We start from the raw sequence: 27939 nt of genomic DNA, 5'->3' as shown, positions 1-27939 counted from the left end.
GTGCTTTCTAGCCTATCTAATGACTTGTGACCTAGAAAATAACTAGAACATTTGAAAAAATCTGAATACTTTCTGCATCATGAGGACTAGCCAAACTATTTGGGGTCAGATTCTTCTCTCTCATTTACACCATTGCCACTCTAGAGTAACTTCACTGATGTTACTGAAAGCAGAATTTGAGCTTTGTACCTCGCTGTACAAAACTGCTGCAGATGCTTACAACTATTACCCAACATTCCAGCCTTCCATCTCTGGCGTGATAGACATGCTTTTAGCCTTAGGAAGTGTAGATGTTGGGAAGAAGGAAATACATTTTGATATGCAAATAGAAGAAATACAGTGATGCACGTATTTTTGAAAGTGTAGGGAAAGGGAGCTAGCAGAAGATCTCCATAGTCCTAACCAAAGAGGCAAAGATGAGCATAGATGACATTTCTGGAAAAAACACAGCTCTGACTAGACAAAACAGGAATTTATCCCAGTGTCAGATGAGAAGAATTTAAGCAAGCTAACACATTCCCATGCAGCACAGCAAATCATACAGTCCTCTATCACTGCACTGCAGTCATGGTTGATGAGGCATTTCCATTCCCATCCTGTTCTCTGTTAGTTATCACTTGCCCCCTCCTCCACCCCCTCCCCCCCCCCCCGGAAAAAGGGGGGAAAAAAAGTGTGCAGTGGAAATCCTCATGTGTTCTCAGCCCAGAGAGCTTGTGAAAAGGGATGAGTTACAGTAGGTTTGGGAGCCATGCCTAAATTCTGCTTCCATTTACACTGGAAATTATTAAAAATTGTTAGTTGCTAAAAGTCCCAAACATTTGGTTTGGATGGGAATTGGATCAGGTGCCCAATGTTGATCACCATGTTTTCTCGTGAAATGTACGGCACCCAGTTTAAACTCCTAGATGGGATTTAGGATCTCACAACATGTATTGCGTTTCCTGCAATAGAGTGAACTGCAGATGTTGGCTTCATAGGGCTTAAGACACATTTCCAGAACTGCACCAGTCAGCATAATGCATTCTCTGCCATTAACATAAATGCAATAGGACTGTGTTTTAAAGAATAATTTATTGCAATGTAATTTTCCTTCCTCAGAGAGGTCAAAAACAAAGAAAACATTCCTTCTGGATTCGGAAACCTTGAAGATTGTATTCTGACTCCCCAGGAAGTAGAAAAATTACAAGAAAACAACTCTGGGTATATTGGAGAAAGGAATAAACCAAAACGGCAGAAATCCAGCACCAAACTTTCTGAGCTTAACGACAACCAGGATAGCCCTTTGGTAAGCAAACATGCCACACAGCTTTCAGAGAGGGTCAGCCACATTTTGGGACAGAGTATACAGTTCATGATCAAGCAAGCATCACACTTTTCCACTGCCTTGTACTTTGTGTAGCCATTTACACAGATGTAATCACTTACACTTTGCACAGGTGTAAATGGTTGGCTAAGGCCATAGAGAATCAGACTGTACAGTGGCTACCGAGGAACCAAATTCACATCTTGACTCTCTTAGTCTATACGTCACTGTTTTTGTTTTTAATAAAGCAAAACAATATGGTTTCAGAAATAGAGCAAGGAAGTAAAATTTGTCCCCAACCCTGCAAGAGTTTAGTATGATTGAGACTATTAAGCACCTCACAGCTTGGACCATTAGCTTGTGTGGGGTTTTTCTTTTTTTAATTCTGTCCAATAGTTCTCTGTCACAATGTACCTTGTCAGTGTGGTGTTTGTAGTGAGCAAGTGCCAGGGACGTCATCAGTGGGTCAGTTTGGCAGTGTGTGATGCACACAGCTGATTGCCCTTTCTCCCAGCAGTGGCTACATTTTAGTGGTGCTATATACATACAGTCTGCAAAATGCTTTGGTGTCCTTTAGGATGAAAGGTGATCAATCTAGATACTTCACATCTTTTGGCTGCAAATATAACTGGCACATTTGCAATGTACTGCAAGTCATGAACACAGTGGAATGTACACAGCCTCTAGGAGAAACAGGTTTACACTGTGCAGCCTTTTTGTTTGGAATCACAGCATGTTTGAATTCCTGTTTCACCTTCCCAGTAGAAGGCAGCTTGCCCACAGTGACAAACTGCAAAAATTTGCTGGTGTAACACCTCCTTCCCCCTCTAGCCAACATAGTGTTAGCAGTTTAGAAACTACATCGTATTTCAACTTGGGCCATTGATAAAGACAGGCATACAATGCATTATGATACCTGGCACATACATGCTTTTAGCACCACTGGTAGAATTATAATACCCTGAGAAAAGAGCAGGCCTTACCAGAGGTGAAGTATTTCTTCTTGTTGCAGTTGGTTGAGTTCCAAAGTCTCCTATAGGTGAGTGCCCATTAAATGTGATATATTTGTTTTGGAAAAGTACATCATGTTCTGGCATACTTCTTTTAGACTACACAGCCGTGATTATTTATCAGTCTAAAATATACACAGATACCAAAGAGAGAATGTTGGCTTCTTTTGTGTGATAGAAATGGCACTGATAAAATGAAGGAAAGAGACTGAGATATCAGAGGCTCCGTGTATTAGATTTAACACAAAATATCAATATCCTATCGCATATAAAGACATTTAATCTCTGCCCCCTTTGGGACACTCTACTTAGAGCTGCTGCATGAGACAGATTTAAATGCTTCGCCCAAGATTGTAAGTGGCTATTTTGTGGGTGTTCAGGAGGCAGAGAATATTCAAGGAGCCTCCCGCATCCAAAAAGAGCCTCTTGCTAGGCCTTGCACAGGGTACTTACAATTCCAACATAATTGGCCGTTATAGAATCAAATGTCCTGTGGCAGCAAGTACTGAACATGCAGTAGCTTCCCTGTGCGGCAGTATATGCAGTTGCCTCCTTCCTCCTCTCTCATGGGAAGGACTGCATCACTTTCTTTGGTGATGGATTCCTCTTCTTCCCATTACTGCATTAATGAAATATGGTGGGGGTCCAAAACATTTGAAATATTTCTATTTTTCTTTTAAATAAATTTAAAGCACACTTGTTTCTGCAGACTTGGGACCATATCTTTGCTTTGGATACGCACATGCAACTTCAATTGGAGTACCATGTGAAGCTAGACAGCCTGATTTGCTTTTACCCTAAGGCCCCTCAAAACCACTCTGGCAGTGTAGAGGGACCTTAAAGTGGGAGTACATTACTCTGATGTCCCCATTCAAGCCCCTTCACTCTGCCAGACTGAAGTGTAAATGAGAATCTGGCCCAAAATTTGGCCTTTGAGAGGGAAAGACTGCTGAAATACCTACTTGACAGTATACCTTAGGGTGGAGGGGCTGATGAGGCTCTAACAACTGTCAAATGAAGGGTCATCAAATTGCATTGCCTATAATGTCTGTCTCCTAGACATTCCTCTTCTGTGTCCCTCCTCTGAACTGTGGATCTGCTGGAAGTCAGGATTCATACACTGGTAGCACAGAAGCTCTGCCTAGAGCACACCTAAGAAATGTGGACAGGCGTGGTGTCACCTCATGTGGTTTGGCTGAAGGTGTATCTCAGTGGAACAGTCAAACGGAAACAGGAGGAATATTTCTGTGGCCATTTAAGGAAAGCACAAGTCCTAATGCACGAAGTACATGTATAGGATTCAGCTGCAGAGAGGCAGCCACTGCCAACGGGACAGTGCCCAGGAACTTGCTTAGAAAATAGGGAGGAGAACTGCATCTCCCATCATATACTCAAAAGTCACTGCTCCTGAGGACCCTAAGATGCAGTTTGAGCTGGCATGGAGACTTAACTCTCTTATGAATGTGATTTCATATTTATATTGCAGTATTGCCCAGAGACCCCAGTCAGGATGAAGGCCCTACTGTTATAAGTGAAGTATAAGTACATAGTAAGGCCTTGTCTAAAGACTGTTGTCCAGTTATATATCTATATATCATCAGTATAACCTCTCACGTGGATGCTTTTATTCCGGTATAAGAGTGACTCTTTTCAGGTTACCATAAACCCCTTCCCAAGAGACATAAGCTAAACTGAAACAGGCACTCTTATACCGGCATAAGGGTGTCCACAAGAGGGGTTATACCACACTGGTATAACAGTACAGGTTTAAATTCACACCTTTGCTTATCCCGATGTATGTTTCCTGTGTAGTCAAGCCCTAAAAGACCATTTCTGCCCCAGGAGACCTCAGACTTCATCCTCTTTCCCATTTTCTCTTAACTCTTCCCATTCCATCTGTGAAGCTTGAAGTGGTGAGTAGGGAATTGTGTGGGAACTCTCAGCTGCTCTATAGCATCTGACCCAGAGTGTGAAGGGCCAGTCAAAGAAATCCTCTTCAATTAACACTCCTCAGCAAAATCAAATAATAAATATTAAAACTTGTTATGCCCCATTTTTAATTAAACTGTGCTAAAATTCAAGATAGACCAGACATAAAAGTGAGATCAGAAGAGGCTCCTAAGGCAATGCTGAAGCATAACTAGGCCGTGCTGATGGAATCATGTAACCAAAAGAACAAAACTTCTTGAATTTTAAAGAGAAAGGAGTTCCACATCATGAATGCCTCTGAATGCTCTGGGAATTCTGTTCTCTATCTCACATAGTCTGGTTCAGGAACTGCGCAACAATGCACTGACAGAAGACTTATTTTCTTCTATTTAAAATCACTGGAGGCTACCTTCAGGGAAGGAGACATATCCAAACATAAGAATTGAAAAATTGTACTTGTATGCATGAAATGGCCACATTCAACTTCTTACATAGTAATAGACTATAGGTGATTTTGAAATATTCTTCTGATCTGAAAGAAACTCAGTAGGAAAACAATTTTGAATAAGCAGACACCCAAGTGTGTAGATTACTTGCTCACGAATATCTGGTCTCCCCCGTCCCTCTCATTTAGCCAATTTCATAGGCACCGTAGAGGTGAAATATATTCAGCAGAAAGAAAGTGAACTACATGTGTTGCTTACAAGTATAGAGTATGTGACTTGATCTTGAGTGATGGAAGATTTTTAAAAAGTTCTGTTTCATTCAAATTAAGGATTAGCTTTGCACATCAGTTACACCTGCAAAATCCCACATTTGTATCTTGTGTTAATAATTATCCATTTGCATATGCCATTACTCTGTATGTGTTGTGTGTCCAAATGTGAGTCATCTTGTGTACCCGTTTTTGTGTCCGTCTTTGTGCTCTTATCAGAATTTAACCTGGAGACTGGTAAGAGTACAAATAGATTTATGTTCAATGACCAAGATAACCAGTGTCTAATGAAATCATGTCTATAAAACTGAAACAGGTCATTTATAAGCCTTTTTATACGAGCAAACATAGATCAAAGTTCAGATTCTTTTAGTAATTTTTCAAGCTTTAGACAGATGACATCATTAATATTCCTTATAGCTGATGACCAGAGCAAATCTCAAAACAAGATTCTGTAATTGATTTAACCTCTTGTTCTGCATTCATGTTGTTGTAGTTTGTTACCTCCATGTATATAGCAATCATTTTTCATCCTTAGTTTCTTCCGCCCTTTCAAGAAGAGGCAATTTAGGATTCTTCCTGAGACAAACACAAACTGTGCTGTCATTAAAATGTGTTTTGAGGCAACTTTATTACATTGATTGCTTTAACCTTAAAATTCTTGATTTGAAGGTGATCTAGTGGGTAAAGGATGGGGTTGACTGGTGGCAGATGTTCTGGATTTTGTTACCAGTTCTTCCACAAGTTATTAAGGGATTTGCCTTTCTCTTGTTCTGTTTCCCAATCTGTTAAATGGGGACAATAAGCCTAGTCTCACGAAATTGTTCTTCGTGAAACACTTTAAGGTCTTCTGGTGAAAGGCACTGTTTTAGTGCCACGCTGTTATTTTTATTGCAGAAAATTGATAACGAAGCATGCTTTTTAAATTGTAATGGTGTGAAGGATAGACCTGTGACTATCATCTTGTTCTATGTAGTACTTGGTTTGGATATAATGTTGTAATGGCCTCCAGCATTGTTACTTCTTTCATCTAACTTATTGTCTTAATATTTACTGTGTTACAGAGTATGGAAAGCTTTAGCTCCTCACGGCCTATAGACAGAACAGGACCCGATGAAATGGAGGTTTTGTCTGACGAAAGGTGATTTCTATAGCTATGTTTTGCTCTCCAAGTGGTTATGTGATGTGACTGTTGTTCCTTAGGGCACATCCACACTGCAGCTGGGAGCATGCTTTATAGACATACGCTTGCTGGCTCTGCTCAAGCTGGCATGCTAAAAATAGCAGTGTAGCTCAGGTAACAAGGACAGCAGCTCAGGCTAGCCACCCCATGTGTACACGGGGTCTGGATGGGTGTGTACTCAGGTGCTAGCCTGAGCCACCCCTGTTACCTTGGCTATAACTGCTATTTTGTGTAATAGCTCAAGCGGGGCATGTGTGTTTCTGCCTACTTGAACTGGGAAGCGTGCTCCTAGCTGTTGTGTAGACAAACCCTCAATAAACTGTGGGAGTAACTTTCAATTTGCTGTGTTTTCATCACGATGTTACTCCCATGTAGGACTTTTATAAAGAGGAGACAGTGACTGCAGGAAAGTCTCTGCCCTCTCATGTATACCACAAAGGGGCTCAGCTTCAGTGCCACATAGGACAGCATGGAGGGTAGGGAGAAGGGCAGGCCAGGACAAGAACCCCAGGCTCTGTGTTTGCCTGGATACCATAACCCCAGCACAACTGGTGCAGAAGAGCATTCACTGGCCCCAAGTTTCAGGGGGTCCCAACCCCTAAAAGAGGAGAATTTATTTGTGATTGTGATGTTTGTTGGGAAATGAGAATTTGTTTGGATTAAGGGCAGCAGAATTTAATTCCAATATATTTTCCACTAATAGCTTCTAAGAGGAAGCAAAACGGATGGGAAAGCAGCTTAAAATGTTGTGACACTGTGTGTCGCATATTTACTGTGTTTACTAGCAATAGCAAGCACACTCAAATCTTTGTAAAAGGTGTGGCATGGGCAATGGTAGCCAAAATATAAAAAGTGGAGTGTACAGACATCTGTTTGCTTTCACTGAGAGACAATCTGGTTTATTTTTATGTTTTTTTGTTTGTTTTTTTTAATAGCAAAGAAAATGAAAACGACGATGTGTTTTTCAGGCACCCACAGGTTGGTTTCTTAATATTTTTGGGATTTGGTCCTGGGCAAAACAAACCAAAAAAAAGTTGAATTTTATATACATTAGCTGGTCAGGAAGGTAAATGCTCCAAATGAAATGTTGTAACTCTGAGGTACAGCATCCCTGCCCTCCAAAATGAAGTTTGCTTTGGTTTTCTCCTGGATACATAATTGAACATTGAGGAGTCTTAAAACATCTGTTGCTGTTGCTGTAACCTCTACTTATCAAAAAAGTCACTGAAGTCAGCAGTTTTGACATTGAGTTCCATAAGGATCCGAGTAAGCAGGGGCATGTGATTGATTAGTTCACCATGTACTGAGATTAATTTGTCTCTCCTGGTTTTTTTCTGAAATAATTTTAGTCTTTTATATATGACTTCCCATTGTGGTTTCCTAATCTTGATAGATAAATTTTCATGATTGCTGTCTGATGTAAATTGAATACCCCCTCCCCTTGGAATAGTGATTGGGGGGAGGGATTTGTTTATTTAGAGGGGGTCTATTTCTGCCCAATGCTAATCATTTTGCACCCTGGTTTCTTGCCAATTACTCCGTAAGTATTCTAAGAAACGTTCACTGAGCGGCTTGCTAGATAAGGTGTAATTGGAGTTATGATCTGAAAAGCATTCATGCCATCTTTTTACCCCACATTTCTATTGCTGTAGCTGTGCCAACACTAGATTTCTTTTTCCCTAAAACTGCAATACAGCTTGTGCAGCTCTGCTGGTAAGTGCAATAAAAAGAGAGGCAGTGTAAATAGGCTGGTGGCTTTTTAATCACTGGTTCATTTAGCGCTGCTCAGAGTAGGTCTAGACAGAACAACAGTTAAAATGCCACTGGAGACATACCTGCACCAGTGCTCCCTCGGTTACTACTGTTGGTGGAGCTGCACCAGTTGTAGGGAGATTATAAGGGGGATGGGAAAAAGAAGTTGTTGTGGACAAGGCCTGAAAGGCCCATCTCTTTGTGCTGTTTAAAAATAGCTGCCGCTGTTTCCTTTACATTGTTAGACCCTTTGACTTCCAGTAGTGTCACTAAGAAGCAGCAGGAAGGATAGGGAAAACAGGAAACGATTATCTGAAAAGGATGAATGGTTGGGCTCAGCAAGGCACTGTCATGACACGTTGCTACCAAGGTTATGAAGGCCATGTTTTCAATGAGAGAGGTGGCACTGCCTGAAGGTTCAATTGTAACTTTACCACAATCTCTCAGGTTGACCAGAGCTCAGCCTGTGACTCAGATATTCACAATCTAGTCCCCAGTTCCTCCTTGGCTCCAGGGAGGGAAGTGATCTGTGACAGCCCTGCATCTGGCACAGATAACTCCATCCCTGCTCAGCTGGGCTGGCTAGCACATTTATTGGGCATCGGGGTTGGAGACCAGGCTTCTACCATGCCTTGCCCCTACCTCTCCGTCCTGTGTGGGAGAGGACATGGGTCTGTCGAGGCTGCTGTCTGCAAGCCCCTGTGCGGCTATCTGTGGCATGGACAGCAACATCCATAGTAACTTCTAAGAACTGACCCTTGGATTTCAAACTAGTTTTGTTTCATTTTATTTTAAAAAGCCGGAATATTAAATTTTGGTTTCAAAATGAGCTTCTCCTTATAAAGAACTTAAAATTCAATAAGAAAAGGTGCAGCATTAACCCTGAGATCGCATTATATAGGAATTACAAGGTCAAAAAAATGTTGCATTCCTTCAGGGTGGTTTTAAATTCCTTGTGCCTCGTAAGCCTGTTGCTCAGGGGAGCTTAGAAACATACCTTTTGTAACAAACAACTCATTCACAATAAGCGAAAGACTTTTACTTACCCCTTCCACCCGCCCATCCCACCTCCAGTGTAAGGATTTTAAAGACGGTATGGGGAGCTTACAGGTTGAGATCATTTAATAGGCATTAGTTGTTGCTCATGGAAATTTTGGTTTGCACTGGACCCTGGATGGTTGCATACCTGTATTCTGAACTTCTGGAGCTTTTGGAATTTGCCAGAGTCCATCCTTTGGTGTAGACAAGTGCTCCAGAATCTAAATTTTTATTAGGGGAAAAAAGAAGAGTTTCTAGCACTTACAGTTGCAAAGGAAACCTTTCCAAACATGAACTGAATGTAACAAGGTAGTGATGGCTGTCTGAGTCTGCCTACAGCCTGAAACAGTAGCTCTGAGAGGCATGTAAACTGGTCCCATTCATCTCAGTGTTGTCTTTGAAATTTAACAATATAAATTGGTTTGTCAGCATATTAACTGCTGAGCATATTGACATCCAGCAGATGTGCTCATTCCACAAACCAGAATGGCTTGCTAGACCTCCCCAGGTGGTTTAAAAAAAATTTAAAAAAAATCTTCAGCTGCAAAAACCTCTAGCTTCCACCTGCCAACATTTATTATACAGTTATTGCATTTCCAGTACTAAACTCTGCAACACATTAAAAATTAAAAATGTCAAGGGTTGAGTAAAATAAATGGAATTTAATGCCAAATGAACTAACAGAAGGGAGGAGTCCTGTCAGGTTGTATTATTTTTTCCCTAGTTAATTCACTAAAATTCTTAGTTTTTTTTCAATTTATGCAAAACAGATTCTCCATTTGCAGTGGGGACTTGCATAATTCAGAGGTTTAGCCACAGAATGGATATAGTCTTGAACCGCTTGGAAGGTGTTTTGTGTTTTACAGTTCTAGTAGTTTGTTAGCAGTAAGGTAGGAGAGCACTTTAAAACAAGCGCAAAAGAGATTTGGATCCACGTCTGGATTTTAGTAGAATACAGATTTGTGAACTCAATTTCACCACCTTTCTGTTGTTTCTAACAGTTTGAAATGGCTGAGCACATTGTTGTAACCACTTCAGAATAGGAATTATGACTTTGTTTTTGTTTAGACAAAACCTTGAACACTTACTACAACCAAAACTATAATAATCATTTCAGAGAGGTAGACGTGTTAGTCTGTTTTTAGCAAAACAGCAAGAGTTCTGTGGCACCTTAAAGACTAACATATTTATTTGGGCATAGGTTTTTGTGTGCAAAAACCTACTTCATCAGATGCATCCAACGAAGTTGGTTTCTGCCCATAAAGCCCAAATACATTTGTTAGTCTTTAAGGTGCCACAGAACTCTTGCTGTTATAATAATTATTATTATCCTTCCCCCAGGCAGAGTTAAAATAAGCATAAAAGGCTACCTCTGCTTTGTTGTTGCCCAATCATGAAGAACGTGAATGAAATCTATCTGTATCTGTCATTCACTTCCATTCTGGTTCTAATACCGGCATTTCAAATGTGTTGTTCAAGTATGCTGCTTGCCTCCACATAATCTTCCATCCCTAAAATGAACAGCTCATAATGGACCTGATTTTTTTAAAGGGATCAGAACCTGACTTTCTGTTCTGTACCTCCAGTTTTGTCAGGTACAAATAAATCATGTAAATATCAGCCAACCCAAATTGTTGATTTAGTCATGTAGTTAAACTCCTAAGTGGCAGCAACTGCATCCTCCGTTATTTGCAAGCACGATATTTGCTCCTACAAGATGTAGCTGCAAAAGAGGTTTCTGAAAATCATATCCAAAGCATTTCATTTTAAGATGTTGTTGTTAATGTTATTAATATCAATGGCATCTTATGACTGCTGGCTAATGAGATCAGCAACAGAGTCCTTTAGATTTGTAAGGAGTGGTAATATATTGACCCCTAAAGCATGCCTCTTCCATTTTTTCTGTTTGCTATTTATACTTACAACTCAGCTTCATAGAGGCTGGAAGCCAGTTGCATCAGACAACCAAAAAGAGAAAATTTTTGTCATTAAAACAGTGAACTATCCATGGAAATGTAGGTTTAGAGTGTTCATTCAAATGCATTAGATTATACTAGTGCACATCTGTCTTCTTGTCTCTCTTGGGTTTATGCCACCATTATTCTTCCAAAAGCCTAATGGTTTATTTATAGTATTAGGAGCTACATGAGTGAGTAAGTAGCCAGGCCCTCAAAAACTGAGAGTAACTGATTGTTATAACAGGGACAGATCCATTTTTAAGCAAGAATTTCAAATATTGCAACCGCTAAGTGACCTCAAAGGAAAATGAATGTCATTAAGTTATTATGTCAGTGGAAATATTTACAGTGCAGTGAAATGTACCAATTTGGAACATACATATCTGCTGCAGATACAATGTATGAATCATGAAATTATATGGTCATTGTGGGAAAACAGTTAATTCTGTAATAAGTATAAATGATGGTGATAAGGTAAATTATATTTTCTGGTTGCTGCCCTCTAAATGGTCTGTTTACTCCTGAATATTTTGTTAGTTGCTGAAGAAAATAGTTTAGATAGATATTCTGACTTGCTATACCACAGTTGCCGTAGAAACTTAGTATGTTTTTTCCCCTCAGATGCTTTTATTAATTACATCACTTTGAAAGCTCATTGCAGGATTTTCAGTCTTAAATTGGTGTGATGACAACATGAGGGCAGATTATAAAATGGTACAGTTTGTCCTTAAGGGAGTGGATATCACTATTTGTTTCTGTCTTGTGATGAATCCTGTTGTTATAGCAGCCTGGAATCATTTAAATCTTGTCAGGAAAAAAATGTTTTTGTTGATGGCAAGGAAATATTTAAGTCCACACACGGTAAGCAGCTTGTAAGATATTGGGTAGTGAATTGACATTTTTGCTCACGATACACACACACTTAGTGTTGTCAAATATTTCCTTGGTTCAGCGTAAAGGAGTGAGAGTTAAGTTTCTAATTCTTGGCAAATATCAGCTAGCATTTGGCTTATTTTTGTTAAATAATGTTTAAAAAGGATAACATACAGAAAAGAGAAACCAAATGTAAAGTTAAATAATGCATTACATAGTTGTATTTACAAATACCAGGATCTTCAGCATCAAGGTTATGATGTTTTTAAAAAATCAAGATAGCATTTATTTCATCATGCATATTCTCTGAGCTATTTTCTCTAATGTAGAATATTCATTGCTTTGCTGAATACAATGGGAAAAAAATTGTTATGCCTTAGAATATTGTAAGTAGGATACAAAATTCATATGTGATTTAGGGACACACTTGTATGCAGAGTGTCAATCCTGACAGCTCATTCTATGCAGCTTTGAAGTTTGGGCTGGATCCGGTGTCACTGTCTGTACAATGAGAATTCTCTTTAGAGTAAGTTATTTGGACACGAAAACGCACAGTATAATCATCTGAACTTCTCCAGATCACTCACTAGATTGCTAGAAGGTCTTTTTGTTTGTTTTTCAAGCTCTGCTTGTCAGTTGCCTACTTGACTATGATCTGGCAGTTAAGAATAAACTATGCTTACTGAAATCAAGTATTACATAACAGTTTATGTATATATAATCACTAATGTTTATATTATTGATGTCCACTCTGAATGCTCTGTGTTTGTATAGGTGTATATACATACATAAGCACTTTACTTTCTCTTTTCTCTGACCGCCCCCCCCCTCCTGAGTAGGTGTGAAGGTCATTATTCAAGATTTCAGCTTCCAGTGTTTTAGTGCCTTAGGGACAGCTCCCCTACTTCATTTGATAGTGACAGAACTATTCATGAGATCAGAAAATGACATACACTGTGTGCACACAGCATATATGCTGCAGTGTATCTGCAGTGGGAGAATAGCAGTAATTTCTGCATAAACAGACCCAGCCTGTGTAGTAGTCAGCAGGTGAATAATAGTGAAGCAAGCAGCAGTTGCTTCCTGGTAAATCTAAATTATGGATCACTTACTTGCCAGCAGTTTAAAAAATAAATAAATAAATAAAAAGGCACTCACTCTTTTCCTGCATTTTTTGGCTTTTTCCCAGGGTCTGCACTACTTCCAGCTGAGATGCCAAACCCTACTGCCATTTGGATTTGCGCAACACTGTTTTAATACCCAGAGCTCCTCCATAAATAGTTCAGCTCTCCCCACGCCCAGCTAGAAAACAACCACAGGAAATCAGGGCATGTGCAGCCAGCACAGCTTAGCTGGCACTAATTGATCTGAGCCTGCACAGCCTGCATGAGAGCATTCATGTACAGGGCCTGCGCTTTTCACTATCCAGAGCTGCTGCCTCAGGAGCAGCGACGCCTGCTTTTAAAAGACACCATATTACTACAGTAGCCTTAGCAACAGCAAGGGCATTTTTGTTAATGTTCTGAAGAGTTGCACTTCTTTAAGGAAACACGCACACACCCTCTCTCCTCCTCCATCCCTTTTCTTCCCAATCAACGATTGGAGGCTTTTTCAACTGCATGCAGGAGCTCCTTGTGGCTTTCTAAACAAGGAAACGTTCAAGGAGAGCAGATGGACAGATGTTTTTGCCAGTGTGAGCGACCAATTAGCATTTCAGAGTCACTGAGGAGGGAATTTAGTTTTTGAGCTGGAAGCATGGTGGACTGTTTGTTTTTGATCTTGTAGCTTAAAGGAGCACACTTGTTGCTGCAGCTGTGGGTATTTTCTTCCTCCCTCTGACCACCCCCTTTTTTTTTTCTTTTTTTTTTTTTGGTGGGTATTGGGGATTATAGCATATTTCGAGCATGAAGATTCAGGAGCACCCGAGCATTCCCGAAAGCAAATTACAGAGGAGCCAAGATGCTGAAGGTCAGGAAGATAGCTTTGTCTCAGAAGTGCCTCAGCTGGACTTGACAGCATTGTGCGATGACAACAACTGGGAAGGTACAGTTGTGTGCTTATTGGTATGACACAGAAACAGAGAGTGAGGGAAATGTGCGTGGAATGGGTGTATCTTAGTGCTTATGGTGCCTGGCCAAAAACAACAGGAAATGTATTTTGATCTAAATACAGAATGAAAGTCTGGAGAAACTGGGAATGGAATATTGTATTGGTGCCAAGTCTGATCGTAACTTAGGGAGAGAAGAGAGAATGTGTTTGCTCTTTTCTTGCAGCGTCAACTTTATTAGTCCCTTTCCGATGAAGGATTATTCTTCTCATGGGGTTTTGCGGCCCAGGATAGTGAGGAGCTGGATCCCACTTAAGTGAAATTGAATATTTTATGGACTAAAGGGAATTTCCTGCTTTCTCCCTGCTTTCTTCCTACTCCCACCCTAAATAGGTCTGAAAATCATGATTCAAGAACGACTGTTCAATTTCCTGTGCTTTAGTGCTCCTTAGGGACAGGCTTCCCTAGTTGTTATACTCCATGTACAGTTCTATTCACCAGGTAAAAAAGTGATGTTAAGTTGCTTGCAATTCAAATATCTTAATGCTGTGTCTTAGTTTGGTTTTTCCAGAGGTTTTTTTTGTACTGAGTTTGTTAATTAGTTACATATATTCAGATGCACTCAATGATCTTTTCAGGATAGCACTTTGCAGAGATTAGTGCAGGGGTTGTGTCTCATGTGTGATTTACACAATATACACTGCATGTTTGTGGAAAGGGGAGCCACTTCATTATAATTAGCGTTTTCCTGTCAGCAAAATAGCCAGGCATTCTGATTTATCCCAGAGATGCTAAGAGGCCAAGTTGCTAAGAAAAATAACTTTTTTAAATGCATTGTTGAATTACGCACTTTGGGCCCAATCCTGTGAGATGCTGAGCCACTGACATTGAGAGGAATTGAAGGTGCACATTATCTTTCAGGATCAGATCTATTATGATTTCTGCACACATTCTTTTCTCCAGTATGCAAGTGAGCATGCTTTTTGTTTTTAGTCCTGAAACTTGGCAAGCATGGAGTGGGAGGGGCTCTTGATCTAGAAAAAAGAGGTTTTAAAAAAAAAAGAGAGAGAAAAGTATGTAACATGCACCATGAAAAACAAAACCTGTGAGCCGTATGGCATGTTGAGAATGGGCTAGTTCCTTGTTCCTGGTTCCACAGCGTATGTGACACGTCTTCTGCTTTATATGTAGGAGGGACTAGTGATGACAATTTGGGCTTGGGCTGACCAAACCAAATCAGTAGCAGTGGGTGCGCTTGATTCAGAGTCAGACCACCTTCACCATCCACCACCTCCAGCCTGGGAATTCCCTAGATGATCTCATCATGTATAGCACATCTGATTAAAGGGAATCATGTACTGCAAGGAAGTCTCCCAAGGGACCTCTGTTTCATTATATTTTGTTGGGATTCCAATTAGCCATAACCTGAAGGGTTTGGATAAGCATAGGAATATTGTGTTTTCAGCAGTGACATAGGCAAGAGTCTCCCCTGTGGTTTCAGCTGTCACTTGAACCTTTTGAATAAAGATTATTTTCTTTCAGGCGTGTAACTCCCATTGACATTAAAGGAGTCATATGTACACATCAAGGGGAGAATAGACTGATAAGCCTGTCTTCCAGAAACTGTCCCACAACGTGATGCGTTTTACCTCAGATACAAAGAACTTTTCTGGAGATGCGTTTATTTGCATATGAACTCTGGAACTTTTTCATGTTGTAAAAGTGAAAAGGGTGTGTGTGAGAATATTTTTAAAAAGCCCTATTTTCAGACTCTTTTTCTTCCTCCTTCCTGTTTAAAATACATATGTGATGGAAGAGGAGATTGGCAAAAGGGGCAGCCGGGGCATGTGAGAGATGTCAGTTGTCTCCAAATGTCACCATTTTGTAGTGCAGTAGGAGTGCAGCAAAATGGTGGCTTCTGTGCCTTGGTGAACAGGAGACTTTGAACCCATTTCAGCTATGAATGTGTAATCAGTCTGGCAGTGGCCAGCTGGGAAGATGCTAACCCAGACTCATACATAAATTCCACATTTAGAGCCAGATTTTGTCAGTGAGATGGCTTGCAAATATGAGTAAGGGGTTCATGGTCTGGCCCCTATTCTTATAATGTGGGCAGTCTGATTCTTGAGCCAGTATACATCCCTGCATGTCCTCACTCTTACTCTGCATTGATACTGTAGCTCTGCTCACTTCCATGCTAAGCAGCCTCCAGATTCAAATACAGTAACAGTGTTCATTGTGTTCTATTAATTTCTGGTGAACTGAGCTCAGAATCTGCCCTTAAAATCAGTGAAATGGCCCATTCCTTAGGAAAGCAGCCCAGGTCATGGTTTGTGAAATTCTAGCATTGTGTTTCCTGATTGTATTCCCAGGACATAACACTGTAAGGTATTTAGCAACTACAGAACACTGGGTTCCTGGTTAAGTGGCTCGTAATTGGCTTGTGAAGACACATTCAATAGCTGAAGCAGCCTTCACCTCCAGGCATCACAGCCTCCAGTCAAAATTGTTAAGGAAGGTGTGAGGGGAAGCAGGTATAAGAACAGTTCTACAAGATAGTCTTATGTAGGAATGGCTGTTGTTTTCTTACCTTTAAACACACAGACTAAACCTCTCCATATTTAAACCTCAGTGTCTTAAAGAAAATTAGTCTCTCTCACTCTGGGGATTCTCCCTGGCACTTCACTAGAACTGTGATTGTTATCACTGAGTATCATTTAGGGGAGGAGAGGCAAAGCAGAAATTATCCCACTCACCTGAGATCAGCACAGGCATCTTTGGGACCGCTGTGATTTCAGAATGCATGGGTAGGTCTGTGAACCCCTGCCCTGTGCTCCTTTATCTGATCTAATCAGTCCACTGAGGTGGCCTACCTGTTGGCAGCTAGAATGAGTTCAGATTTGGGGCTTGTCTACATGTGAGAGTTGTCTACAACTCTCAAGGCCTGGAGCTAGAGGGGATCTGCATAAAGGCAATCTCTGGCTCCTGACTGGGACATCCATGGATCACTCCCACATAGCTGGCACACAGACCAGTCTTGTGATACATAGGGTGTGCACAGGCACACTGGGGCAGCCCCTTCAGGGCTTAAGATATGGAAGGCTTTGCACTCATCCCTTGCACCAGTGTGAGTTATACTGTGGTGCCCATAGGCAATGAAAACAGAAGCTGTAGCTCTTGCAGAGATGCCATGGTTTAATAGGATACAATCAATCGACACCAAATGAGCAGGTTTTATTCTCAGTCCGAGCACGCAGTGGGTGTATTGGGCTGTTTCTGCATCAAATACTAAGATGCAGCACAGATAAAATGCATTTCACAAACAGCAATACGGGCCCTGCCATTCATCTCTGCTGCCTGTAAATGGGTACTGTACTGGTCTCTCTGTGCCTGCTAGCGCAGCCTGCAAAGTCAATGAGTCCATGCAGGCTGACAACAAATAAAACAGAGCATTTCCAGAACCACTCCCATCACAAAGGATTTTAATCTAGTTGTTGTGGATCATGTTTGAATTAAACTGCCATGAGTGGAAGGCACACCTACTGCTTTCATAGTCTAACATTGCTTTGCACAGGAGAAAGTGGAATATTGCAGGGCTGACCAAGCAAATTGTCTATCCCACAGTTTGCATATGGGTGATGGCTATTGGTTAAAGGTCTGGAGAGACTCCCCTGTAGAGGAGAGGTTGACAAGACTGAGGCTGTTTAATTGAGAGAGGAGGTGAATAAGAGCAGACATGATAAAGGTATTCAGAATAATTAATGGCTTAGTGAAGATAGAGCACTCCTATTCACCTTTTTATTAATACAAGAACAAGGGACATTCAGTAAAGCTGATACTTAAAACTGATAAGAGAAACTATTTTAACACAACACATAAATAATCTGTGGAATTTACCAAATCCAAGAATTTAGCAGGTTTTGGAAAGTCTTAGATGATTATATAGGTAACGAGAGCTTCCATTATGAGTATATTATATTAGGTAAGATAAAAACATAAAAAATACAAATCCTCATGCTTCAGGGCATAAGCCAATCACTAACTGAGAGGGACTAGGAGGAACCTTCCTCTTTATGTCAGTTATTCTAGAATTGTGCATGACAAGGATTTTCTGAAGCATTTGATGCTAGCCACTATGGGAAACAAAATACTGGACTAGAAGGACCATTCATTGATCTGATTCTATACAGCTGTTTGTGTGTTCCTTTGCTACTTGCTCCGTCTCTGTTCAGGTTTTGTTAGCCATTTTGACCTCCTGATCTAATTTTTAATAAATACTATACACCACACCACAAGTGAAACAATTTACCCAAAGAGTCAAGACATCAAGGAATGAAAGTGGGAAATAGTGAGTTTTATGTAGCTGCCGTTTGTTCCATCCAAGTCTCAAACTTTCTTTCCATTAGGACTTCCTTCCCCTACCCTTTTCTGATCCTTTCTTCTTTAGAATGTGCAAACTTTTTGTCAGTATTTGAAATGACCACAACTGGAACTGCACATTCCTCAGTCACTGCTGACTGCAAAGTAGCTTAGCTCAGAGTGGTTTGGGTTTGATCAGAGCCCTCTTCAGTCATTGTGATATTTTTTATGTTACCTCAGGACAAAGTCACATACATCTTTGTTCACAGGTGTGGTAGTAGCTGAGGTTGTTTACTATTATGTGTATTCCTTTTTGCACTCATTCTTTCCCTTCTAAATCCCAGCAAGGCATAATGCTAATCCCACTGACCGTAAATCTCCCAAATACTTTTTATTTGAGAAGGTCTTACTTCAAAGTTGTTAATTCTCCATGATGGGAGGAGGGGTAGCTGGAAGAATTGTATTGAGTAATTTTCATTTTCAGTAATTTGACCAATGAGAGTGGGGAATTAAAGATACGCCTTTTGCACTGAACATTAGTTTCCACATCTCAGTTCCAGAGGGTCTCAAAAGATCTTTCTGAGAACATTGAGCTGCCTGTTAAATTCAGGGAAATAGTTGGATTCTGAAACAGGTATGGCCCAAAATCATCAAAATTTGATTCACGGGCTTGTAGACTGTGGGATTTTTTAAAAAACTTTTAAACTTCTGTATTTTACTTCCTTTTTAATATTGGATGCCTTGGGCAAAGCATTTTCAACACCAGGAAATGTCAAGGATAAGGCAATTTAGGGGTAAGGCAATTTAGAAAACGCTTGCTGCAGAGATTATGCAAAGGAACTGAAGTGTGTGCGTGGGAGGGGATGGGAAGGGGGGGTAATAAAAACTAGTGTTAACATGATGTACACATCTCATGGATGTGTAAAGTTTTTTAAACCACATCACAGTTGAATCAGTGCATCTTCTCAGCAGCCTCTGCCAGCAGGGATTTTCTGGAGTCTGGCCACAAGTGAAAAGTTTGCCTCTTTCATCTCAGAACCCCAAAGAAGGGCCATTGTACGAATACCACCTACCATTCCTTCAGGAGTGACTTAACTTTCTGGGGACAACATCAGTCCTTGAGGCAGAGGAGTGCCATTTGTACTCCCATGCCAGTGAGGCTACATCTAGGCTTTGATGCATAGATAGCGTAAAACACTTTACACCCCGATTAGTACCGAATTGAGTATTCCCATGCATTCAATAATGCAGAGGAAAGTGGAGTATCTTAAACCTGTTCGGCCATATGGTGATTTTACAAGAAGACAGGAATACAGAAATGTAAAATTATGCAGTAAATGGAAGTGCTATATTTTTCTAAAATTACAAAATAAAAAGTCCTGATCTCTCTCATTGGTATAAGATCAGGATCCGATCCTATATTCCCCAGGAAGCAGATGATGCTACAGCTGTTATAAGGCCCTTTCCAATGATTCAGCTTCCACTCAAGAAGGTTTTTATTTGATGTTTTTTCTAACTTTTTTTATTCTTTGACTCCAGAATGTTAGAATTACAAGTTCAAAGCACAGCTCTTAGATTGTCTAATCTTACGGTGCTAAGTAGGAGCATGCAAACCGGCTTAGTAAACTATCTGAACACAGAATATCAGAACCCTTATGGCATCTGGATGGAATGATCACAAGATTGAGATGATTCTTTTCAGTTTGTTCCAGTATGCTAATCAGCATTTCCAAAACGGATTTCCCTTTCTCACACCCCCAGTCTTTTCACATATTGTTAGTTTTACCGTTAACCGATTAATTCAACCCGTGGATAGGAGATTTATTAACAGTGCCAGTGTGAGAGACACTGGATGGCTCCTGGTGTCTTTTATGTTAGAATAATTGAGCCCAGATGATTTATTGTTGTTAACACTTTTACAGCTGTAGTAGACTAGGCAATCCACAAAATAAAGTAGTAACATATGGACCCAGACCCTCATGAAATAAAAATCAACATTCAGTCATGATACAGCAACTGAGGGAATCATAAAGCAGGGAGAGGATAAATTGGGGCAGGACGGAGGAGGGATTATAGCAATGTGATCACCCTGCTAATCATTTTATGGCATTCCACATCTTGTGAGTCAACTGATTCCTTCTGTGTGTACTGTTCTGCAGCCCTGAGTTACCTCCTTTATACTTGAATATATTCTAGTCTGTTAAGTTTCAGCTCCAAAGGACATGGTCTGGACATTAAAGGGGGAAGGTGCTGTCAGGCTTAGTGTCTATTTGGATCAGTAAGCATTGGTGACTGGCCAGATTTTAGGGCCTAGTTCTCCTGTGGCTGGCACCTTGTATAGTCATTTAGACCTGTGCAGAGTGCTCCCATTCTGATCTGGTAGCATTTTACACTCCTTCAGCACTCACTTTGCGCACATGTAAATGATGACCCCGGTACGAGATAGGGAAGAATCAAGCCCTCTAGCTCTAACATGGGGGAAGAGTTGAGAATATGGTTTTAAAAACAGGCCCATGTCTGTGGTGATCATTGAATGCATTTAGAATAAGGAATATTAAAGCTCACTTTCATTGCGTGGTTTCAATTGTTATTTCCAGAGCCCGTCCCAGCTTTCTCCTCCTGGCAACGAGATGGTTTAGACTCCAGCGAAGCTCGCCTCTCCCCACAGGCCGGAGGTCTAATTCGCCAGCTTCTGGATGAGGACAGCGATCCAATGTTGTCCCCTCGTTTCTATGCCTATGGGCAAAGCCAGCAGTACCTGGATGATACAGAAGTGCCTCCCTCTCCTCCTAACTCCCATTCATTCATGAGGTAAGTGGTGATTTCAGAACTGCCATTTGAGCTGCAGGGCTTGCTCCCAGCATCGCCCAATAACAAAAGACGGCAGAGTGGTAATGAGCAGCATCTCATTTAATAAAATAACCTTGTGTTTTGGATTAGGCTAGTGTTCCCCACCAACAGAAGCCTCCCCCTTTTCTATTGTAATACTTTCTGGTGGCTGTGATGGCTTCCATTGATACCCAGGATACTTTTATCATAATAAGGAGGCTATCACATCTTTCCACTGCATGTCTGTCATTAAAGAGAGGCAATGTGATGCAGTGGACACCTGATTGGATTCCCAGCTCTGCCACTGACTCTCTGTGTGACTTTGGAAAAATCACTTAACTTTGTGTGCCCCAAGTTTCTTCATCTATGACATGGGAATAATGGTACTTACTCTCCAGTGTAAAAGGCTTTGAGGTCATCCTCAGATAAAAAGCACTTTACGTGCTACTTATGACAAGGTAGTAGTGCAGTGAAAACTGTTGTGATATCCTATATATTAGTAAATATGTATTTTAGGGGTTTTATAATTTGGCCATATAAACTTTCTCCCACTGAAATATCGTCTGAGATCAGAATCATTTTTTTAAAATGGAAATCATTTGTACCTGGGAGTATGATAGATTTGGGGGAAGTTCTGGCAAAACAAATGTAGACCTTCCCCCCTTTTTTTTAAACCACCAGTTCCAGGGCATACATATGTATTTAAATTCAGTCTGAACAATGCCACAGAACAAGCTATACATTTTGGCCCAGTTGTAGCCCTCCCAGATGGTGTTACTCTTGTTTTAGCACAAGGGCCAAAAGTTGAGTAACTTGAACCACTCCAGAACTATGAAGTACTCAGGAAGTAGTGATGCAGGAGTGACTCATGATTGACATTCAGGTGTTTTTATTCAGAGATCCTTCTCTTTGGGAAATGTTTGAACTCTGGACAATGAATAATATGAGAATATTCCCCCACCTCCCTCTCAGCCTCCCCAAACTTCCCACCCACTCAGGAAGCCTGGTTTCCTCACTCACTCTAGCCTCCCCCCCACCCTTTTTTTTTAAATATTTTAAATGTCTTTTAGAGGGATGGCCAGTTCTCCATCATGTCTCTGAAGTTGGCTAGCTAATCTTCAGGTCCTGTACCTCATTTTAGAGAGCAAGTTGGTGTGCCTGCTTTCTCCTAAATTCCCTGCTTAGCATCTTCTGAATTGTAGTCAACATACTCACGTTCAATCTTCTGTGAAACCCCATCTCTTGGTCTCACTGCTTCTGGACACTGGCCCATTAACCACCAATTATATCATGCTTGAATTGGATTTCATGATCTACAAGGGAGTTGAATGTACTTACAGTCAGGTGTAATTGACCCTCTGTGCATGCAGATGTATGCTGGCTGCTTGCATAGGATGTAACTGCATTTTGTGCTCCCAACAGGAGGCGGAGTTCTTCTTTAGGATCTTGTGAAGATGACAGAGAAGATCTGACGCCTGCACAGCTAACACGGAGAATTCAGGGGCTTAAGAAAAAGATCAGGAAGTTTGAGGACAGATTTGAGGAGGAAAGGAAATACAGAGTAAGTTCTTCATGTCTGAGTAAGAAAATGGATAGGACCCATGTTATCAAGGTCTTGGGCAGATTTTCAGCCGCAGGCCTAGTACCTGGAAAAAGAGGGAAGTGGAGCTGCCACGCAATGAGTGGAAAGCATGTATTCATGTGTTAGCATGGCCAAGTGAATTCCCTTCCGAAGCATTAGGTACTGGAAGTGCATGCAGGAAATAATCTAATAAACTACTAGGATTTGTATTACCTGTTTAATAAATATGCCCAAAGCTGGTATTGTGTGTATGTGAGAATAGCTAAATTAAGCCTTTTATTTATTTACAATTGGGCTGATGGGATGCACAGATGCACATCTTGTTTTAGGGAGGTTCTCACTCTGGGGAAAGCAGTAACTCCAGGGTACTCATGTATGAAGTGGGGAGGGGAAATGTGCTTCTTGACTCTGGTTCCCTGCACACTGTATTGTACTCCAGTCACTGCTGACATTCACTTCTGAGGCACAGGAAGCTTTTTAAGGGAGAAAAGATTTACCTGCATCCACATTTGCTAGTAATCTAAACTGCAAAGGTTAGTGCTGAAAGAGTCTTGTCTGCGTTAGGAAAATATGGCATCAGATGGGAAGAGTTCCTTCCTGACTTGGGTTGGGTCATCTCAGCTGGTGCAGATGGCAGGGATGCTTCAGTATTTCTCCTTTACAATATAATATTTAGCACTTTCCATCTTCTGAGTGCTTTACAAACATGAATTAACCCTTGCAACGGCCCTGCATGAGAGTTATCCATGTTTTACAGAAGGAGAAACTGAGGCAGGAAGTTTTGAGAAAGTTGCCCCAAGCCACAGAGAGAGTTAATAAATAGAAATGTGATTGGAAAGCAGAAGTTCAGTAGAGTGTAAACCTGTTTATAGAGACCTTGGTCTGAGGTTCTCTCCCCACACCCTTCAGAACGATTTCAGTGTGGATTTCTGTTCTTTTCTTCCAGCCTTCCCACAGTGACAAAGCAGCCAACCCAGAGGTGCTGAAATGGACAAATGAACTTGCAAAATTCCGGAAGCAGCTTAAAGGTGAGTAGCTGGCAGTGCAAAATGACCTAGAATAGGCTTTGACCTATCTTGAGATGCTACATGGAGCTGTTACCTAGTAACTGAAAATATTCTGTTTTTCCATCCCCATCCCAAAAAAATCCACCTAGAGTCAAAACTAAAGATATCAGAAGAGGATCTGGCTCCTGTAACGCGCCAGCGAAGCAACACACTCCCCAAGAGCTTTGGGTCTCAGCTTGAAAAGGAGGATGACAAGAAGCAAGATCTGTCAGATAAATCTGCAAAACCCATGGTAGAGGTGACCCTAGAGTCCATCCAGAAAAAGCTGCAAGAAAAACGAACAGAGACGAATCGGCCTGAGGACATTAAGGTACAATGCATGCTGATCAGATTTGGTGTCAGGACTTTAAATACAGTTCTGTAATGCAGTGGTTCTCAACCTTTCCAGACTACTGTACCCCTTTCAGGAGTCTAATTTGTCTTGCGTATCCCAAGTTTCACCTCACTTAAAAACTACTTGCTTACAAAAAGGCATAAAAATACAAAAGTGTCACAGCACACTACTACTGAAGAGTTGATTACTTTCTTATTTTTACCATATAATTTATAATATAAGTTGATTGGAATATAAATATTGTACCTACATCAGAGCAGTATAAACAAGTCATTGTCTGTATGAAATTTTAGTTTGTACTGACTTCACTAGTGCTTTTTATATAGCCTGTTGTAAAACTAGGCAAATACCTAGATGAGTTGATGTACCTCCTGGAAGGCCGCTGTGTACCCCCAGTGGTACGCGTACCCATGATTGAGAACCATGCTGAAATGCACAGTCATATGATAGCTTCTGTAGTCCATGCAGGAGCTTGAAAACTGCTGAGTTTAGAATCTAATGGTATTGATATATGTATAATATAAAACATTTTAAAGTAGTTTTGACTTTTTCACTGAAGCATCAATTTTTGTTACATAACCTTTAGTTATAATACTACGTTAGTCTTGCTTAGTTCTCTCTCTCTCTCTCTCTCTCTCTCTCTCGTTTTTCTGTAGCATCTCTCACCATAGGATCTAAGTATGGAATTGATCATTTAAATTGTGGATAGTGGATTCTGTTCTTTGCCTCTCACAGGTTCCAAGAAGTGTTTGATGTGCTTTTGTTTGTGGGTATCTCCCTCTCCAACCATGTTTGGGTTTCTCTATCTTACGTTATGACGGGAAGGCTTAGGCAAATTATGTGGGTCTTTTCACACTTTCTGAAGATGGGCATGCTTTGACTTAGTCTTATCTTTCCTGGTAACTTGTTCAAAGTTGAACAGCCTTATCTGAGGACACTTTATCTCCACTCTTAAGAGTTTCAAATCAGGCCCTCTTAGCTACATGGTTGTCTCTGAAGGTGATTGGCAGAGAGGCGGTCTCTGTCTTAAGTAGCTAGTTCCTGAAACGTTCATAACCTTGTACATTAAGGCCTTGAGTTCACTGACATGTCAACTAAGCAAAATCTTTTTTGAAAAATAAAAATGTATTCCCTGTCAAATATTTTGTATAAAAGGTGAAAATAGAATTATCTCAATGCTTTGAATTGGCAGGAGAAAAAACTGCAAGTTGAGAGATTTCAAAAGTGTCTGGTCATTCTGTGGGGGCCTACTGTAATATTTAGTGTAGTAATGGGACAGGAGAATATATGATGTTGGATTCCAAGGGCAAATGTCTTGTAGCAAGACTTGCACTACTATGTCCTCTTACAACAGATAAAATAATAAGCCTTAACATTATGTAGCACTTTATATCTTCAGAGTACCATTAAAAACTAATTAATCTCCTTGATGAACACACAGCACTTACCTCTCAAATCTGAATGTCACTTAGTTGTAATCTGTTTCCATAGCACATAACGTGGGCCCCCTTATGGTAATGGTTTTTTAAAATGCGTCACAGGATAAGGGATTCAAGGAAGTAGTAGCAAGTATTGCAGGCTTTATTCCAAAATAATGTGGCTTACTCTTTTAAACTACAGTATGAATGCAGATAAAGCTACAGCTCAGTGTTTTATGAGTGTAGAAATATAACTTTTTTTCTCTTCCCCCGCCCTCCGTCTTTTGTATAGGACATGACTAGAGATCAGATAGCAGCTGAGAAAGTGGCTCTTCAGAAAGCACTCTTGTATTATGAAAGCATTCATGGAAGACCGGTATGTACAGCAGCACTCATGTTTGAATTGGCTTCACTTGTGGTAATTAACCTCCCACCACCTTAAAAGTATACTAACCACCCATGCCGGTGGGAAAAAAACACCATGATTTTGTTAAGACAGTCCCAGCCCCTTTGCTCAGTGGAGCGTTCAGAACGCTCCTCTGGTGAGAAGTGCTTTTAGCCCTGCATTAACTGCTAGTTTTAGTGTATATCAGAGCTACAGGCTCTTAATCATGATTGGCATCACTGCCTTGCACTGGTGGAGGCTGTAAAGAGAAACTCATTTGCGATGTTGATGGTATGAGAGAGAGTAAAATTTGTTTGGCTCTTTTTTGAGACTGATGAAACAATCATTTAAACAGCACTCACCTCTGGTAAATTCTAGTTTTCTAGTTCCACCTCACTTACTTGGCAACATAACAGAAGATGCCACCTTTCAGCAAGATGGGCGTTGCCAGGAGTACTGTGGCATTGCAGTTGACAAATTCTCTTTCCCCTTCAGTGTGCTGATGCGTTGGAGTCCCTGTTCCCTTCCTTTCCCTCATACCTGAAATATTTGCTTCTCAGACCATTGTTCTAAAATTATTTATTTTACTTTCCTCCACCTGATTATTACTGCCTACTCTTGGCCATCTAGGTAATAGAGTTTTATTATTGTTTACGGCATGGCAACAAAACCACTCCAGAGAAGTAATTTATCTTTCCTGTCTTCTCTCTGAGTCTTGATTCTGCTCTGACAGTGAGGTAAATCAGGTGTAATCCCTCATTTAAGTTAATGAATGCACACCCATGTAAAACCAGCATTGAGGGCAGAATCTGGTCTACTGTTAAAATGACATTTTTTTCTTTGTTTTTTATTAGCATAACTGCTTTTTAATTTTTTTAATGAGCTACTTTTACAACCCAGCAAAACTGAACCTTGTAACAAAGGAGACTGCAGCTGACCATCTTTCCTGTTTCCAGCTACTGGCATTGCTGCAGTGGAAAAGAACTGAGAACTCTAGAATGAGGTGGATAGTTGAGTCTCTTTTTTAAAAAAAAAAAAAGACATTTAACGAAACAACAAAACCAGTGGAACATGGATTTATTGTATAACTGGATCTTCTGCATCGGTGTCAGGTGAACCTGCAGAAGTAGAAACAGAACAGCTGTAGTTAAGCCTGGGAGTCTATTTCTGCAGAATTCCTAGAGCCCCTCTAACAAAGCAAGAAATGGTTTGTTCTTCACTAGCTGCTATATGCCACATGGCTTGGGCCTGAAATTTTGATCAAAGGCTCTCTTATGCCAGCAGATTTTTCATGTTTGACGTTCTCCCAAAATATGCTCAGGTTTTGTTGACATTATTTATAGTTACACAGTAAAACAGTCTGCCCCGAGAGCAGTATTTCATTAAGAGTCCTGCTCTCTGATGAAATGAATAGAGTTCTGCTTGTTTAAATCCACAATACTGAATCAGGCCCAGATGTGTACCCAGATGCTTAAATTTGTAGTTTTGTGTCATTCCATTCCTAGTGGGGTTCGGACTCTGTGAAGTCTGGCATGCATTTTTCTATTCTTCTTTGCGTGATGGTCCCTATGTGAATTCCACATGATTCCACATGTGCACCATGTGCCTGAGTCTGTACATTTTTAGTGAGCAGTGTCAGTTGATCTGAACATGCGCAGTTGTTCTTATGCTGCAAACCAAAAATGCAAACTACAGTACAGACCAGTGCCTCCAGTTCCTTCTTATTGCCACATGGTCTGAGTCAGAACCTTCCTTGTCTGGTTCAATCTTTCTTTCCTGTGAGACCTACAATACCATTTGTAAATAGTTTTAATAGTTTAGTATTTTAGCGTTTTTTATAGTTAGCATAATTAGTTTAGTTCTCCCTGCTTCAGCGAGCTTCTTGTGCTGAACAGGGACTATGCCAACAGTTCTGGGAATCAAAAACTATGTCTTCTCACGCCATTCCTTCTCTGTCAGTGACAACCACAAGTGCTGCCTTTATTGCCTGGGTTAAGCTCACATTGCCACCAAGTGCAACATCTGCCACTCTTTCCTTCCCCGAACTCATGAGGGGCAAGAGCTCTGTCTGTGGACACACCCTATGGATCATGTCATGAGTTCCCATTTGGATCCAGGCTGGGGGGACCCCCCTCCCACACACAGCCCAAGCACGAG

General features: G+C 40.7%; 1 protein-coding gene across 7 annotated transcripts in view; it reads left to right on the top strand.

Moving 5' to 3' along the window:
* FAM13A (family with sequence similarity 13 member A) overlaps nt 1-27939 on the top strand; it is a 184612-nt gene that overhangs the window by 138894 nt on the left and 17779 nt on the right. For all 7 annotated transcript variants that reach the window (XM_067557168.1, XM_067557169.1, XM_067557166.1 and 4 more), the window contains 9 exons: nt 1099-1285; nt 6022-6098; nt 7076-7118; nt 13654-13804; nt 20765-20978; nt 22419-22557; nt 23525-23606; nt 23735-23955; nt 25690-25773. In XM_067557168.1, coding sequence (XP_067413269.1) covers nt 1099-1285; nt 6022-6098; nt 7076-7118; nt 13654-13804; nt 20765-20978; nt 22419-22557; nt 23525-23606; nt 23735-23955; nt 25690-25773 — 1198 coding nt within the window. The remainder of the gene's footprint in view (nt 1-1098; nt 1286-6021; nt 6099-7075; nt 7119-13653; nt 13805-20764; nt 20979-22418; nt 22558-23524; nt 23607-23734; nt 23956-25689; nt 25774-27939) is intronic.

The sequence above is a fragment of the Emydura macquarii genome, unplaced genomic scaffold (genome assembly GCF_026122565.2).
Source record: "Emydura macquarii macquarii isolate MOO-44397 ecotype Brisbane River unplaced genomic scaffold, CSIRO-AGI_Emac_v2 contig_1790, whole genome shotgun sequence".
Taxonomy (NCBI): domain Eukaryota; kingdom Metazoa; phylum Chordata; order Testudines; family Chelidae; genus Emydura; species Emydura macquarii.
The sequence above is the reverse complement of the archived record's forward strand: the minus strand, read 5'-3'. Positions and strand labels throughout refer to the sequence as shown.